Raw genomic sequence first — 18793 nt, 5'->3', positions numbered from 1 at the left:
AAAGATGAGCTTGGCGGAGGGAGGAGAGGTAAGAAAGTCTGAGGAAATGACAGCTAAAAGAGTAGGAGCACAGGGACCGTTAATATTCGCACAGTTACAGGCCAATATTACGATGAAACAGCTTTTCTAACGCCCGGACAACAGCTGGAAGTGTTACCATGGCAATTCGCTTCACTTCGCTATTTCGGAACGCGAAACCGGCGATCGGAGGTCAGACTGTCGACGCGCACAGAGAGAACTCAGCTGATCGCAAAATCATCGGATAATCTCCTAAAAATGGATTTGAAGGTTATGAATAATTGCGTTTTTTACTTAAACCGCACTAAAATAGGTCGTATCACGTCGAGGTTATCCAAAAATTTAGAGAAAAGGGGGGAAAAGGATGGGAATAACGATAAAATAGCTAGATCAGAGGAGCTTGTATATAGGTGAGAAGAACAAGGAAAATAGTGATTGTGCATAACCATAGACACATACATTTATGCAATACTAGCAGCCAACCCGCGCTTCGCGCGGCACTATTGCAGCAAATAAATTTGTATACCTCATACTAGATGCTTATCACTTTTGATTTACTAATCATAGTTTATCTTTCAAGTAATTAATAGAATAAGTATTGGAAATTCCAAGTTGATGAAGTATGCATTAATTTTCCTGCAAAATACACTCTGCTAACTCTACACAATGAGAAATATTCTGTTACTATATTAACAAATTTTAGTTTTACGCAATTTGACTACAATTTTACAAACTTTTACAACGTAACAACTTTTTAACTTAGGCAATTCGCGATGGTGCAGGGTGCACATCTTCCCTTTTTTTACAAGTATTCAAAATCATCCACATGGTGCATTTCTTTGCAAAAATATTAAGAATGCATATTTGAGGCAAATTACAGAACAGAGCAGACACCTTTCTACAAGCTAAATAGTTGAAGATATGCACGATCTTGGCAATGTTGACCAGGGTATATGCTGTTTGGTCGGAAAGGTCCTCAATTTTGCTACATTGCTTGATGAGCTAAGTTGTTAGACATGCAACACGTGATCATCCCTTTTTTAGGTAGTTTCAAAATGTTGGGCACTTCAGCCTTTTTGGGGGCATTCAGTTCCAAAATTATGTATAACCGCTTGAGCTATACAACCGCACTCTATCATATGAGTGATTCGACATGCATCACAAACGTCCTAGTTTATTTTTCAATTTTCAAAACTTTGAAGCTCTTATGCCTGCTCTACCCCCGATTAAGGGCAGTTGAGATCAAAATTTTCAGTGACCTCTTAGGCCAAGTCGAGGCTTTTAATACGCTGAATATGTAGACATGTCAAACTCATCCTGTACTAGGTTTAGCTGCGATTTTCCAAAATTTTGACGCCTTAAGCCCCTCGGGGCAGTCTTTTTCGAAAATCATTTGTAACTTTACTTATGCAACTGCGCTCGGTACTCTGAGTCTTTGGACACGTCTCACTCACATGTTTGTGAATTTTTCGATTTTCAAAAATGTTAAGCCCTCAGCCGATCCCCCCTATTAGGGACACTGGAGGTCAAAATTTTCAGGAACCTTTGAAGTAATGTTGTTGCTGTGTTGTTGATAAGCTGAATTTTTTGACATGTCACGATCACATACTAACAAAGTATTGTTGTGACTTTCCAAAATTTAGTCCCTTTAGCCACTTGGGAGTAATGAATTTTGAAAATTGTTTTTAAAAGCCTACCCTTTTTAATAGTGATGTGTACTCGGAGTTTTTCATATTTTTCATAATTTGTTTATGTTGTTATTATATTAACATAATTGTAACATAAATGTTATGTAACATAAATTGTTTCATAATTTTCAAATATGTCGAGCCCTTAGCCCCCCCCCCCACCCTCGGATTAGGGACACTGGAGTTCAAAATTTTCAGAAACCCTGTTGGCCATGCGGAAGCCGTTGTTGGACTGAATTTTTAGATATGTCACACTTGTATAGTAGGTTTAGCTGTGATTGGTCAAAATGTCTAGCTTTTAAGCTCCTTGGGAGTAAGTAATTAATTCCAAAAAGTAAGTATAATCTCGTAAACCACTGGAAATCGCTCAGTACCATGAGTTTTTTTACATACCTTACATCGGCACTTCATTATATTTCCGTTTTCCAAAATTTTTAAACCTTACGGAACCACTCCCCCCCCCCCTCTTGCCAGTGTGCAAAAAATATTTTGAAGGGCCAATGTAAGCATTTGAAAGAACACGGGAATTGAATCACGTTACAATGTATCAAAATTATAGACCCATGGATCCACCACTAAAAAATATTGTACTCTAGTCTGCAGGTAGTTCTGCGAAGATGTGCGTTTAAAAGATGAGTATATTCTTGAAATGTCTTTTTCACCAGCTGCTCAATTTCGAAAAAAAAAAAAAATAAAGTAAAAACGTTCTTGAAAGAGGGGGGGGGGGGGTGAATAAATATACGAGCAGTAAGCGTAGGTGACACAGAATCAGGGGTCGAGAGGGTTCTCAAGAGCGAACGCCGATTTCCAGGATTTCATATGCATCGCCTCCTCGCTCGCGAGTTGAGAGGCCTTTGTTTCGAATGCCCTCTCGGTTCGCAAACCCAAACCTTTTTGTCCGGCGCCCGCTCTCAGTTCCCGATACCTGAGGCATATTGCGGCGAAAGCGATACCCATCCTAGAACGCGATCGATTAGCCGTCCAATTCGATTGCCCCCGAAGAGGCGATGCCAATGACGCTTGTATTCATATCCCATCTGCAGAGGCAATTGAAGAACGCCAGTTTATTCCCTCCTAATTTCCTCTCACCGCTCAGTGGTCGCCTGGTCGGCCACGCCGCGCCGCGCTGGGCTGCGCATCCTTCATACGGTCCACGTTGACCGCTGAGTCATCTTCCTTGTCAATCCCTCAGCTCCTGCGGGCTGCATAAGGTCGTCTGCATGCACTACCAGCCGAGCACAGTTCGTTGACACGCTAGTATGATAAGGGTGAAAACGACGAAACACCCCGGACGGTTAGTTTTTTTGTCTTGTCATTTTCTTGACATGTTTCGCTCGGTAACCGATCATTTCAGTTAATTGTCCACCTAAGCCGCGGCAATTTCTCCCTCTGAAATATTGTTATCACACATTTTCATTAATTTTTCTATGCCCCCCCCTTCTGCCTGATTCTCCACCCCTTTCCCCCAATATCAATGTTAAACGCAGCGGACTATGAACTATGATATTCATGTTCTTAAATTGAACACAACTAGGCGATTCGAATAAGTTAGAAACTCTCTTCAAAATTCCGTCCTTGCTGTGTATCAAAACACGTTTTATCCATCGGTTATTCATATTTTTCATTGTTTTTCCCCCCTTTTTTATTACCTACTTATTTTTCTCTTAATCTTCAATTAATTTATTTACTGCTATTCCAACCGAGTATTTTATAATATTTATTGCATTTCATTTATTCCTTATTATTCTACAATCCTACATGTGGGGAAAGGGAGGACAGGGTCAACAATTAGGCGAAAGTCACCAATCTCAACCAAAAAAAAAAAAAAAAAAAAAAAAAAACCCGGTTTTAATTAAGAAATCAATTTTCTCTTCATCACTTTACCTTGCATTTACGGAATTGGGCATCAAATTTAATACCTCCAGCAATTATTATACCTCATGTCAATTTCAGTACTTAGGCGCTTAGATTTTACTTTCCAGAATATGCAATCGAAAGCCCTAAGTGAAGCCTCTAAACTTAGGGGCTATAAAGGTTGTTCAGATATTTTGAAGAAACTGGAACACTTTTGGTGACGAGACATTCATTCCGGTGGAAATGAAAGGACACAATTTCTGAGTTACTGATTGGTTCCATAAACGCCAACCGACGGTAAACTCCTTGCCAGTAAATTCATTAAATCTCTATGAAAAATATGAAGGAAAAACTACGTAGACTTAATTTTCTGTTCAAAGTGACCACAGAGGCCTTGAACATAGCAACTTCGGGGTGATCTTTCCTCCCCTCTTAATTTTCCAATTAATGACTGTGGTAAAGGACGTTTCCAAATTTTTTAATTAATTAATGTCACTTCTTTTCAGAGTAATCTGGCCATTTCTTTATGAAAACGTGGGACAAAGTGTCTTCATGACTCTCGAATTAAAAAAAAATGTACTAACAGAGTCGTACGGCACAAATTAGGTATCGTGGCTAACGTGACAACTTTGTCGCCAGAGCGGTCTTGCACTTGAAGTCTGATGATAAAATTTGTATAATTATGAGTAGGTATATTGAAAAAGTATAGTATCGCAAAACTCGCGATTGTCTTCAGCGCTTTTAAAGTACTTTCTATCACATTCGTCCAATTTTTTAATCGGTAACTTCCCGGTATACCTACCTACTTAAAATTATATATATTTTTCACCACGATTGCAAGCTGAATCCGAATCCGTTGAAATAGAAGAACATTTTAGAAACGGTGAAGAAGTTAGTCGGTAAATTATCCTCTGCCAGTAGGAAGAGGGTGTCATTAACACATGTTTGGCCGTTATCACGTTTGGCCCACGTTTTGATCAGTAACTTATCGATATAACTACTTATAATTATATATATTACTCATCAGGATTGCGAGCTGAATTTGAATCCGTTGAATAAATGAAGATATTTTAAACTTTAAAAAAATTGGTCAGCAAATTTTCAGCGACTAGTAGATAGAGGGTGTCATTAACACGGGTTCCGCCGACAAGGAGAACCCCAAAAGTAAGCACAATGGGAACAATCGCGCGTTGCGGCCGGTCGAGGGCTAGCAGACCGGCGAGGCGCGGTGGGAAGATCCGGCGGTGCTATTCGAAGAAGCGCCCCCGGACCGTTTAGTGGCCGAACCAAGAAGCAGGAGTTTTCTGAAATTTCTTCTTCCATAAGCGCCCAGCCCCTTTACAAACTAGAGGCTTCAAAGAGACTCATCAATTGCCCCGACTTAAACCGCTGCCAATGAGAGGGCCAGGAAAGGCATCGATGAACCTCTTTGAAGCCTGTAGTCGGTAAGTGGGCTGGACGCTGTACTGATACGGATGATGGATTTGCTTTTCACAAATTTTCGGATTTTTACCACCATTAATGGCTGCTCACAAAGTTCATTATACGTTAAAAAACGGTGAAATTCCGATTTTAAGAGCAGCCGAGCGGAGGGATAGGGCATTGCCAAGTGGAGTGAGTGACTCTAGGAAAGAACAAAAGTGTTCTCTTAATGTGCAATGTATGTAATGTGCTCGGTTTGTACAAAGGAGGGGTTGCGATTTGGGCCGAAATCGGCCCCTCCTCGGAATTGAGAAATCTTTGGATATTTGGAAGTTAACGGTGCATACTTAACGGAAATAATCGAGTTTTGCCTGTACTCACGTTTTTTGGCTGCGAAACTGGGGCCTAAACGTGGCTCAGGAGCCGAAAATAGCTGAAATTTTGCGTTTTTCGTGGTTCTACCTCAGATTTTGACCTGAGCCCAAAGGCGATGGGTAATGAGCTTCGAATATGGTGTCTGGGACACCTAGACACGTAACATACATGAGTATGATCAACCATCGCCTTTGGGCCCATCTTCAAAATCGAACTTTTCCACCTTTTCGGCCCGAAATAGCTGAAAATCCATGTTATTCGCGGTTCTACCTCAGATTTCGACCTGGGCCCAAAGGCGACGGGTGATGATCTTCGAATATGGTGTCTGGGACACCTAGACACGTAACATACTTGAATATGACCAACTGTCGCCTTTGGGCCCAACTTTAAAATCTAACTGTTCCAACTTTCCCTTAGAGCAAACTTCTCTGACCTCATGAGGCCATGATTAGCACTGCAGAGTTACATTTGGTGAAAACTGAATTCCGTCGAAAATAACCCATTTTGAAGTTCTTATCAACGCATATGTCTCACCTGAGATAGTCATGAAATACAAACCTGTATGCTGTTCAATTACACTGAGATTTTCATGAAGGTAACATAACCAAGCACTGGAGATCACAAGCAAGCAATCAAGGAATCTGGAGTTGACAAGTTTACCTATATGTGAAACAGTCCAAAGCTCATTTTTAAGCAGTAATTAAAGTAACTGGTGAAAGTCAAAATAGCAAAACTGTATGAATCCATTGTCTATATTCGAAGGCAAGTTCTGGGTTCAGTCCAGAACCTGTATAGAACGTTGGACGAACAGGACTTTTCAGCTATTTCGTGCCAAAAAGTTGGAAAAGTTTGATTTTGATGTTGGGCCCAATGGCAACGGTTGATCATATTCAAGTATGTTACAAGTCTAGGTGTCCCTGACACCATATTCAAAGCTCATCACCCATCGCCTTTGGGCCCAAGTCAAAATCTGAGGTAGAACCGCGAATAACATGGATTTTCAGCTATTTCGGGCCAAAAAGTTGGAAAAGTTTGATTTTGAAGTGGGGCCCAAAGGCGACGGTTGATCATATTAAAGTATGTTACTTGTCAAGGTGTCCCAGACACCATATTCGAAGCTCATCACCCATCGCCTTTGGGCTCAGGTCAAAATCTGAGGTAGAACCACAAAAAACGCGAAATTTCAGCTATTTTCGGCTCCTGAGCCACGTTTAGGCCCCAGTTTCGCAGCCAAAAAACGAGAGTATAGGCAAAACTAGATTATTTCCTTTGAATATGCACAGTTAACTGCCAAATATCCAAAAATTTCTCAATGACGTGGAGGGGCCGATTTCGGCCCAAATCGCAACCCCTCCTTTGTACAAACCGAGCACATTACATACATTGCACATTAAGAGAATATTTTGGTCGATTGAAAAAAATAAGTCCCACCCTAGACACGCTTACACTTTTCAGCATTCGCATCAAAGTGTATCGCTGGTGCTTCCGTGCTGAGGGAAAACGCCGCATAATCATTCGAGTGATGCCACCTCCAAAAGTTTTGAATTATAGTAGGGCCCATGAAGGATGATTCCTGAGCCGCGGGTATTTCTTGCAAACACTGGCAGCAGTGACACTCCCGTCCGGACCGAGACTGGAGCTCGCGCGACAATGCCGAGCCGAGCCACAATAGAGCCATAATTACTTACGCATAATTACCAATATCACCGTCCTACTAGAATGATCCAAAATTTTTCGAAAATTGTTAAATAAGAATTTAGGTAGAGTTTCCTCACTCTCTGTTAAAGCACGAGTAAAAAAAGGCCTCATTTATAAAAATCTGTCAAATAGCAAAGAAGTTACAGTTCGAGATACTATATGAGATAAATAAAAATTTAACTTCGCTATAAAAAGGAGAAAGAAGGAAAAAATAAAAAGTTAAATTACAATTATACATCCTTTAGTCCAGACTTTTACAAGCAATTCAACCATGCAGGTAATGGACTAAGAGATTGGGGCAAAATTATAGGAAATTGATCTTTTATGAAAGGGCTTCCTTTTAAGAATTTTGACCTGAAGATAGGGGTGGAATAGCAGCATACAATACCTATTGCCTTTTCTACCCTGCTAAGGAAGAACGCCATATGAGCCTTTAGCCGATGCCAAACTACCGTTGACTAAATACGAATTTTCAGGGGAATCAGTGAATACTTTCCCTCCAATTTTTTTAGAGAATTTTATTCGCTGTCAGCTCTAAATCGTCTGAAAATTTCAAGAGAAAATATTCACAATTCTGCTTGATAATAAAGCATTTAATTGGAGGAAATTTGGCAACTCGCGAATGTTCATACGGCGTTTGTACCCAGTTTCGTCGATGTGAGTGCTCGATCTCGCAGCGTTGACATTTACATGGTCTATGCGTTTATTCGCCCGATTTTTCAGGGATCATCCTTCGTGGGCCCTACTAAACTTCCTTAAAATTATTCGAAACTTCAGATCAAATTGCTCATAAAATTCTCTGAAAAATCAGTAGAAAAATATAGTTGAATTTTCACGATAATCCGTGGGTCATCCAAGGAATTTTGGCAATGTCTGATGGTTCAATGGTTCATACGACATTCCTCTGTAGCACGGCAAAATGGGCTGTAACATAAGGTGCGAATTTTAGCATTCCAAGAGGGATGCATTTTTCTCTTCAAAATTTCACGTCTGCCACAATTTGTGCGACGAAAATTACTGATAGTAAGTCCTGACCGAGGCATTTAAGTTCTTTGATGCGTAAATGCAAACTTTTCGCTCATAGAAAACACGATGATCTACTCTAGTTAATTTGCACGCAAAATGTTACCGATACAGTCATTGCAGTAAGAAATAATGACAACCTTCATATCTATGCTTCAGCTCAGGTATTGTACTTTACACTTTGAATAAATTTTAAGTGGGGAAGGAACATTGCTCATTGAGAAGCCTCTAAAGATTTTGATTCAAATAACTTCTTGTTAAATTCCTATGAGCATGATATTCAAACTTCTTCGTGATCAATCCTAAATAAAAACGTTAGTACCTTGATTCAAAAAGAACTTCAGTAATTTTCATAGCACAAATCGTGTTGTAGCTGTAACTTTGAAGGGGAAACCTATACCACAGTGCTTAAGATGAGAGTCTAGTTTCAAAATTCATTTTTTCATTTTTTTTTCAAATTGTGTATTCATATTGTTACTTGAATTCTGGTAAAATGAACGATTTACCTATTCACTTTCTAAGAGCTCCTGAAATTTGTTCAATATTTTTTCAAAGTTGCTTGCTCATGACATCAAAATTAATTAGCATACATTTTCTTTATCGGTCGCGACTGAAAACTTCACTTATTGTGAATTTATTGATCTTGGAACCAATGTAACCTCAGTTCTAGGGAAGGTACAGAGTTATTTTTTAATAAAAAAATAATCAGAATTTGATGCTCTACAACTTGCGGCATTAGTAGGTCTGTACTCGTATTAGGTGATTTTACATAAATGATGAAAGTCTGAAAGAACCTCAGAGAATATTAAGGTAATAAAAAACAAGACTATAAAAATAAAAATATTCCTCATCTTTTAAAAGTAATGCTACAAGTTGTACAGCTTATTCATTTTTCAGAGGTGTTCAATTGTTCATATTGCTTTAAATGGATTGCATTTTGCAAGAGAGAACCACGAGCATTCCATGTTCCTTAGATTGCGCAACAATTTTCACCTTACAAATATAAACTGATCACCTAAATAAGTTCTATCTTTATTCCCAATAAACTATAAATTCAAGCCAAAAATTACGCTTGTAAATTTAATTTCTTGCATGATTTCAGTGATTTGATATCAAAGAATGTAAGTTGCTCAATCCCAGCAATATTGAAATGCTCTTGATTCCTTTTTGCAGAATGCAATTCAAATAAAATAGCTCTATAAATCTAAGAGGATTAGTCCTCTTAGATCCTAAGAACTCCTCTAAGGTCCTCTAAGCTTTAGTTAAAAAAAAAAAAAAAAAAAAATATAAGCTAATTTCCTGCTCTATTATGCCGTAATTTTTCAAATGAGCTGAAAATTCGCAGAAAGCCTACTCTAAAGTACCCTGACAAAAGTAGAAGAAATATGGACATTACATGTACCGATCAGCTATAACGAATAGATGTTTAGACGTGCAGTAGTCAGAAAGCGACAAGCCCACAGTTTACGCACGAAACATGACAGGCGAATAATAGCCAGGGTAGAGGACGAAAGTAAAAGGGGAGAACGCATGATCACAATGCCATAGTGAAAGGAAGGAGTGTCCGGCTGTCGCGGTCCAGCGTGTGCGGAATAGCAGTAGAGGAAAGAATCCGGGGGTAAAGTCCAGTGCCTTTGCGGGCAAAAATGCAGCCGATCCAGATCAATTCGATCGGAAGCCCCGTGTGCGTCTTTCGAGGAAGGCAATCGAGATCGGGTTTTAATTCCCTCCTGTCTTACGAGGGGATGCCAATGCGGCCAGAAATTATATCCCATCTCGGGAACTAACCAGTTGGCCCGCGCTATTGCCGCTCGTTCTTCGAACGAGAACAATAATTCGCCATTCGCCTCTGAGTTCGGGATTCGGGATCCGAAATTCTTTTACCTGCTCTGGCCTCTTGATCGAGCATCGCGATCGAAAAGCGACGCTTGGTCGTTCGCGAACTCAGAGGGCGATCAAATTAATTTCAATTCCCTCTCGACCCCTGCATAGAATGGATGTGAGCTGCGATCCATGGAAAATAACTATGGAAACGTAAGAAAGCTCAAAAACTTTTATCACCTGATAATCGGATGAAACATAGAAAGGCCCGCAGTGTTGCCATTCATGGCATAGAACAGCGGGAATCAAGGGCCAATTACACGCACAGCTCACGGTATCCGACGGCCACCCGGCAACGGCCGCGACAGGAAATATACCCGTACTGCTACGTCTCTCTTTCCAACACACACGGGCTTACGGGAATATCCGCGACTTCCGACCGCGGTTACTCGCGAACGGACGGGCGGATCGCGAAAAGCGAGCTTATTGCACCCCTCGGGGACAGTACCCGTCGAACGGCTAAGTTTGCACCGATTCCGACCGGTGGGAGCAGGGAGGCGAGCGTGATGGATGAGTGAGTGAGTGAGTGATCAATGTTTCCCTTTTATTAGTTAGAAGATACAGGCAAAATCGTACAGAGCTCATTATTCTCTTGAAGTGGATGGAGAGTTCTCTGACCTTCAAAACGATACTATAACCTTTTTTTGTGACGAATAGAAAACAAGTGGGGGCAATTTTAGTCAAGCGTCCTCTTATACGCCGTGCAACCTCGCGTCGGTCTGCATTCATGCGCAGTTTTTTTTTACCATTCTTCTCACAATTTGCACGAATATTGTTAATTTCGTAAAAACCTTTCTTACTCTCTTGAGACGAAATAAATGGAATAAAAAATTTATTCAGGTCGTTATGATAAAAATAAGAAACCGCAACAAACTTGATTCATTATACGCTTCATTATGCTTTTAAAACTGCGATGCATTGCTGATAATCAGCATTCTTGTGGAATCTTAAGTACGGTTTCTACAATGTTCTTGCTCAAAGCTGAGCTCTAATATTTAATTAAAATTGATCGCAGAAAGATCAATGGGCTTAGAATCCCTCCCTTAAACCAAGTGCATGGAGCACGTGGTTAAACTTTTCCGACGCAACAACGGCGTTTCTCGTTCTCTTGTCCCCTAAGGCACTTCCAGTTACCTACTTTCAGACCCTAGAAAAATTTACCAGCCGCCTCTTTTTTTGGCGGTACATAGAGATTTTCTCAGCAGATGCGGGGGGATACCTGATGCTCTCTCGTAGTAGAGACAGCAGGCATTTGTTTAGGGTTTGGAGGCAGTATCTGAAAGTGCTTTTGGAGACGCAAGTGTGATGAACGCCGCTTTTGTATCGGAAAAGTTTTTCCGCGTGCTGCTTGCACATGGGTTGCCGTCTCTACTGCGAAAAAGCAGCAGATATTCCTTTGCATCTGATGAGAAAATTCTATGTACCTGCAAAAATAGGGCGCTGCAAATAGTTGGAGGGGTACAATGAGCTTGTTCAGTAATTCGTAATTCTTGCATTTTTGAAAACTAGAGAGTGCACATAGTTCACAGGAATTTTCCCCGATTTTTTTGAGCAATATTAACCCACGAAATACGAGTTCAAATTTCCGTATTTTGAGCTCCCATTTAAACGCCGCACCGCTGGGGCTCTCCAAAATGGCGACCCATTCTATCCGTCCGGCAATGGCCGCACTTTTGACCTCGCGTGCCGGCGAGGTACCTCTGCCATAGAATACTGCACCGCAAAACGTCGGGGTCGTAAACAAACGAAGATTGATAACACGAAGGATCCAAACAACTCGAAATCTCTTGATTTTAATTAATTTAAATCCATTTTTGACTTCAACCAAGCATTTGACAATAATATACATCGTATTTTACAACCTGGAGCTACGGCTTGTTGGCTCATTTTGAAGTGCATTCTGAAAATCAGTTTTACAAGTCCGATGTTCAAACCCAGACATTCTTTTTTTTGACCATTCTCTTTTCATTTTCGCCTCAAATCGAATGTTTTGCAGTTTCTTTGTCTTAAGCATGTGATCCTGAATTCATTCAAGAGTTAGAAGTTCTTCGTTTATTTAGTATTATAGCCTTTTGACCTCTCGAACTTCACCGATATGATCTCATGCAGTTCGAGGTTTCTTTGTTCTGAACCAAGTGATTACACATCTGAGGTGTGTCTTATGGCTCTTCATTTGCGGTTTAGAAATAAATTAGGGACTGCAGTTACTGAATCCAGTTTTGCTCTCTTGTTCAATGTTTGTCATAAGTGTTTATTCGTGGCTGTTTTTTGTAAGTGAGAAGTGACCACTCTAGTGCATATGGGTGGATTTCAGCTAATGGGATAAAATATGGGAAAGACGTGTAACTGGTTGCTCAAAACTTTCAATTATAACATTTTCTCTCGATGTTTGGTTTCTTGCGTTGAAGCAGGTCACACCAACCACGAAAAAATTCCTTAGGAGATTTGAGTAACTGTGAACCTTTTAGTGTATTTTCCGAAGAAAATACACTATTGCATTCTCCCATGATGTCGGACCCAGACCTGAGACATTGTGAAGAGCACCGATCACGGGTCGTAGATCACGAAAATATATGCCATTCAAATTCATGTATATATATATATATATGTATGTATATATGTATGTATATATGTATGTATGTATATATGTATGTATGTATGTATTTCCGCCTTTTGAAGAATTTTCGATTTTTGAGTGGTTATATCTTTCTTACGTTGAAAGATATTTTGACCATTTTTTTTGCATTTAGTAGAAACTCATTAGAACTACTATTCTGCGAAAAAAAATTGAAATTTGAGGCAATAGATTTTGAGGGGTGGGGCTAGAAAGTGGGGGGAGGTCAAATCTTGTCCACTCGATAACTCGAGCGAAAATGAATATTTTGACACAACATTTTGACCATTAAGTAAGCATATATATAAGGATGAATATGCCAAACATAATATCCCTTTCCCCATTTTTTATTTCATCTAAAGTCCAAAAGACATGTCTCAAAGGAATGGGAGCTTTTACGAAAAGAGGGGATTTGACATTAATTTTATATTTACTGTCATGGTTGTCTTTTACTGATCATTGTATTTTGTTCTGGTACCCAAAATCAATGTTCAAAGTTCTTTTTCGTCTTCAAATAGTGATCATATGCATACTACCAAATCATAGAAACCACTTATGACGAAAGTAACAAGCATGCCAATCCAGTGGCGGATGGAGGAGGGTGGGCATGATGGGAACCCCCCCCCCCCCCTTGGACCAATAAAAGGGGGAAAGGAAGAAAAAAGGAGGAAGAGCGAAAGAAGAGAGAGACAGAAAGTGCTCCTAAAAATTAATTGAAATGGTGTCAGGAGAGAGCTTCAGAACTATTTCACCAATTTTACTAAACCAAAGGTTACTCAACACCGCAGAAATAGATAGGCCATATACCAAAATAAAATTTCTTCAAAAGAGGTATTACCCATTCGTCAATTTTCAACTTTCAAATAATGCTTAGATTCCATGCTGAAACTGCTTAAAATTCAATCTGGGAGGGGCTATTTTTTTTGAAAATTTTCCGGAGGAGACCCCCCTTGCTCTAGGGGTATCCCCCAGACCCCCCATTTGACATCAGCAAATGCCTCCCCCTCCTACTCACTCTGGATCCACCGCTGTGCCAATCGCCACTGTGCTGTTTCCAAATTCCAAATTGGCTTAGATGAAATGAAAAATGAGGGAAGGGATATTGTGTATGGCATATTCATCCTTATATGTATGCTTACTAAATGGTCAAAATGTTGTAAAATGTTAAAAAATTACGGAGATCAGCGTGAAACAGGGTGCTCCCGGGCGCAGCTGCGGGACTCTGGCCAAAGGCCCATTTACGGACCCTGTCGCGTCAACTTTGAAAAAGCGTAACTCCGCAACTAATCATTTCCCCAACATGTTTTTTTAGCTCATTTTAAAGGAGAAAACTAGGGCTATCTTTTGCACACATATTCATAATATTTCGTGAGACCCCCCACATCGAAAAATTGAAAAATCCAAAATTAAACTTCTTCAAAAAATTCGATGAGCTACAACTTTGCCAAAAATTAACCGATTGTCAATGTCTTATACTCGATAGAAAGAGCATATCCTTATTCAGGGCACTCTTCTAATCTATGGAGTAAGGTGGTACATGCGAAAGAATGCAGATCTTGATATCACTGAATAGGGTGTTGCAGCTTGCAAGAGCGCCAACATCATTGTGATAGGAGAGGATCATGTTGGAAGTTTGTATGGTTTCATTTCAATGAGAAGAGTCGTCGATTCACACGGATAAAGTTTATTCAAGAATACAACGGATGAAGAAGGAATGGATGAGCGAAAGTACAGAGAGGTGATGACTACTTGAGTCACCGGTGTACAACACCGATTTACATCAAAGCGGGAAATATGAATCTAGCATTCCAACATTACTTAACAAGCTCATTCAATAACGTTAATGGGGAAGTGGGCCATGAGGGCTGTTACCCTCATGGCTCACTATCAATGGCCCATTTTTCGCTAACAATAAGATGTTTCTTTGTTAGTCGAACTATATTTTATTCTTTACTTTTCTAGGTCGGCTATGAAGCTGGTAGCTGCAATGAAAAATTGCCTCCCTTATATATGAAACGTTTGGATGATGGGCTCATACCACTCCTACATCAAGCAGCTATAAAAAATCAGGACTCCCCTACAACCCTTGAGCTAGTTTTTAGGGTGATGGAACAAACTTGAGTCGGTAAGCATTTACCTCATCTTTTACGGTAAGAATAGGATCACCAATTAGTTTATCCTTCGTATTCTGAATAAAATATTTCAAGTGAAATAGAAAAGGAAGAGAATGATACTTTAACTTTGCTAGTAAGTATTTTCCATCTTGTAACCACAATTGAATCGATGTTTGCAAAAACGTTCGATGTCCATTTTTTGGATTTTGACTTTTTTGACTCAGTGACATCTTCCAGGGTAGGCACATCTGTGTGTAGACGGGTTTGACCTGTTTTTGGGTTTTTCGCCCCCATTTAGGGGGCCTGTTAAAGCATAATTGTAACAGCTGATACCTGCTAACCTAATTTTCAGTATGAGACTGTTTTTTTTCTTTCAGCAAGTCTTTTTTATTGTACTTCATTTTCTCAATAAAATATTCATAAGTTTCGTCGGTAATACGCTAATTAATGCTTTTATAATTTAACATGGTGACCTCGACGTGGTGAATCTACTGTCGCAGATTCTTAACAACTTTCCATTGAATGTGAGTGTGAAGTGAGCTTTTGCTCTCCATACTTCCTCATACAGGGTTATCCAAAAGTCACTGACCACCCCTGTAACTTTTTTCCAAATTGAGATAGAAGTTTGAAACTTTGGGAATGTTCCTCGGTCTAAAGTAGCAACTTTTTGGTCCCCCCAAAATTTTGGGGGGCGGCCGCCCTTAAGGGGGGCGGGGGCTAACTTTTTTTTTTCAAATGGCAACCCCCCCTTTGTGATACCTCATTCGAAAGATAATAAAAAAAGAAAATTTTTGGCGCAAACCGCAGGTCAAAATGTTCATTTTTGACAAAATGGCGGCCGGTCAAAGTTCAAAATGGCGGAAATTTGGCATCTCCGTTGTTTATTGACGGATTGGTGTGAAACTCGGAATTCTGGGGTTTTTTGAGATAAGAAAAACGATTCTGGCATTGGTTTTCCAGAAAAGTCAGTCTTTTGCAAAATGGCGGCGGTCAAAATGGCGGCCTAGAGCGGGAAGTGGATATTTAGGCTGCATATCATTGGATTTGCATGAAACTTGGTATCCGGGGGTATTTCGGCACGAGAAGAACGAATCTTTCATTGGATATCTGAAATTATGACAAATTCCAAAATGGCGGCGGAAAAATTGCGGGAAATCAGTTTTACGGCCCTTTACCGATGGATTAGCATGAAATTATTTGATATTTCAAGAATCTAATGAAAGATTCCTTTTAATCCAGCCAAAAACCGCCAGGATAGCGAATTTCATGCAAATCCATCGGTAAAGAGCCGTAAAACTGATTTCCCGCAATTTTTCCGCCGCCATTTTGGAATTTGTCATAATTTCAGATATCCAATGAAAGATTCGTTCTTCTCGTGCCGAAATACCCCCGGATACCAAGTTTCATGCAAATCCAATGATATGCAGCCTAAATATCCACTTCCCGCTCTAGGCCGCCATTTTGACCGCCGCCATTTTGCAAAAGACTGACTTTTCTGGAAAACCAATGCCAGAATCGTTTTTCTCATCTCAAAAAACCCCAGAATTCCGAGTTTCACACCAATCCGTCAAGAAACAACGGAGATGCCAAATTTCTGCCATTTTGAACTTTGACCGGCCGCCATTTTGTCAAAAATGAACATTTTGACCTGCGGTTTGCGCCAAAAATTTTCTTTTTTTATTATCTTTCGAATGAGGTATCACAAAGGGGGGGTTGCCATTTGAAAAAAAAAAGTTAGCCCCCGCCCCCCTTAAGGGGGGCCGCCCCCCAAAATTTTGGGGGGGACCAAAAAGTTGCTACTTTAGACCGAGGAACATTCCCAAAGTTTCAAACTTCTATCTCAATTTGGAAAAAAGTTACAGGGGTGGTCAGTGACTTTTGGATAACCCTGTATAACTTTTTATGGGATGTAGGTGTGCTATCCACACTTCCTCGTACACTTTCCTGTGGGATGTGAGTACGAAATTAGCTTTTGCTCTCCATACTTCCTCATACGGTTTCTGTAAGTTCATCGAGTCTAACTCATCGAGGAATACTCACTAAATTGGCCAATTTTATTTATGTGGAGCGCTCCTCGTCAGTGATTAATTAGCACTGATGTAGCACGGACTACGAGGCTGGCAAAGTGAGTAAGCTTTTTGCTTCCTCAATACAAGTTCCTGTGGGATTTGAGTGTGCTATCCACATTTCCTCAAGCTTATATTCTTTTTGTCTTCTTTTGTAAAGTGTAAATTAAGCATAGCAGAACGGCAACATGAGTGACGAAAGTGAAAAACTAGAATCGTTGCTTGTCACCAAGGAACAGCTGACTATGATAAAATGGCCACTTTATTTTCAAATGTTTACATCCCTTGTTGTAAACAACAAAGTGTCATCAAACATTGTCAAATTTCATTATTTGCGATCCACACCACATCACCACACTCAAGGGAAAAGCCGCAACATTTATGAAGCATTTAGAGTTTAGTGAAGACAACCTTGAATTTGCATTGGAGCTATTAAGAGAGCATTACGATAATGTAAATTCATCAATTCACAGATTTGTTCACAACTTAATGACATTAGGATTTGATACGCATATGAGGAAAGAAAAACTAATGGCAAAATGTATGGAAACTATGATCAACAAAGTAAACCAATCAATTCAGTCCTTAAATACTTTTGAAGCAGAAACTTTGAGGTGGGATCCGATCATAGGGTACTCTATCATTTGTAAGTTCGATGATAAAACTCTTGCTGAGTGGGAGACCAATTTCGTTAAAATGTTATTGAAAGAAGATTCATTTACTCTAGGAAATTCGGAAGATCTCGCACAAAGACGCCTGTTGTGGAGAGGAAATCTAATGAAAATGAAAAATTTCGTGACAAGTATATTGAATCATGCGAGAGTATGAGATTTTAAGACACATGTCAGAGATAACTGAAGTAGAAGAAATTCAACGACGCCCGTCCTTCTACATATCGCATTTAAGAGTTTTCAAGGAGATCAGTTTAATTACTAACAAGCTAAGAGTCGTGTTTGATGCGTCAGGGAAAACCAGCACGGGAAAATCATTAAATGACATTTTGAAAGCAGGACCAATTATTTAAGACGAAATTTTTGCTGTTTTGATTAGATTCCTAGAATACCCCATTGTCATCGCAGCTGATATCCCCAAAATGTATCAGCAAATTTTGATACACCCAAAACAATGGGATCTTCAACGAATTTTATGGAGAGAGAATTAGTCCAGTCATTCTAGCCAAAAAAAGGGCCTAACCTCGGACAAATTAGCACAAACTTCTCTTGTGTTTTAAAGCGCTCCAAAACATGTCTAGAGCCCCCCCCAAAAAAGTTTACCATTAGCCCCCCTCGGGAACACAGTCAAAATTGCTTATAACAAAATGGCGGCCGTCTGGAATTACGTATAAATTGATTCTTGACTTCGTCAGCGTTTTCCCGATTTTGCGTAATTCTAGTGCATCCAGTGAAAAAAATCATTCTTGTCGTTTTTTTAGAGGATAAAATTTTGCTTACAAATATATTTAGTTTTCTTAATTTTGACTTGTTGGCGCTGAGCTACGAGGTCCGACACCGAAAAAAAAGGCTAGAATTTTCTTGAAATTTCAAGTTTGGTTTGTAACTTTTAAAATACAGCTTCGGCAGAATTTTTTCTCTAAAAACTGTTGGCACCAATGGAAAGAGCATGAAATTTTCTTTTCAAAACACATATTACAGCAGAATTTAACTGAAGGTATAAGACCTTTATAGGGCCTTTATGGAATGGTGTCAAATTTGTCATTTTTTACTTTGTGTAAATTTTGGCTTGAATTTCGATTAGTGTGACCCTTTTTCACGAATATTCGACTATTTTTGAAATAAATTTTGTTATTAATTTAGTCATGGTAAATAGTAAGGGGAGAAGCACCTTAGAGGGATGGTTGACCGGGGGGGGGGGGGGGGTGTATACCTGATCTGTTTACTGTTTGGCCTATCGCAGCTAAAGATTCTAAGAAAAAACTGTAAAACACCTAGTTGTCGGCAGATTTTCATGAAATTTGGTGTACCCCGGTATATCGATCTAGGAAATTCGAATTTGACGTTACTTTCAGTCTGAATCAAAATT

General features: G+C 39.7%; 1 protein-coding gene across 4 annotated transcripts in view; it reads left to right on the top strand.

The window, feature by feature from the left end:
- The window catches only part of Sara (Smad anchor for receptor activation), a 133921-nt gene that overhangs the window by 52456 nt on the left and 62672 nt on the right, over nt 1-18793 (top strand). For all 4 annotated transcript variants that reach the window (XM_072297273.1, XM_072297271.1, XM_072297272.1 and 1 more), the window contains exon 6: nt 14536-14698. In XM_072297273.1, the coding sequence (XP_072153374.1) occupies nt 14536-14694 (159 nt within the window). In that variant the 3' untranslated portion in view covers nt 14695-14698. The remainder of the gene's footprint in view (nt 1-14535; nt 14699-18793) is intronic.

The sequence above is a fragment of the Bemisia tabaci genome, chromosome 2 (genome assembly GCF_918797505.1).
Source record: "Bemisia tabaci chromosome 2, PGI_BMITA_v3".
In the NCBI taxonomy this organism is placed as follows: domain Eukaryota; kingdom Metazoa; phylum Arthropoda; class Insecta; order Hemiptera; family Aleyrodidae; genus Bemisia; species Bemisia tabaci.
The sequence above is the reverse complement of the archived record's forward strand: the minus strand, read 5'-3'. Positions and strand labels throughout refer to the sequence as shown.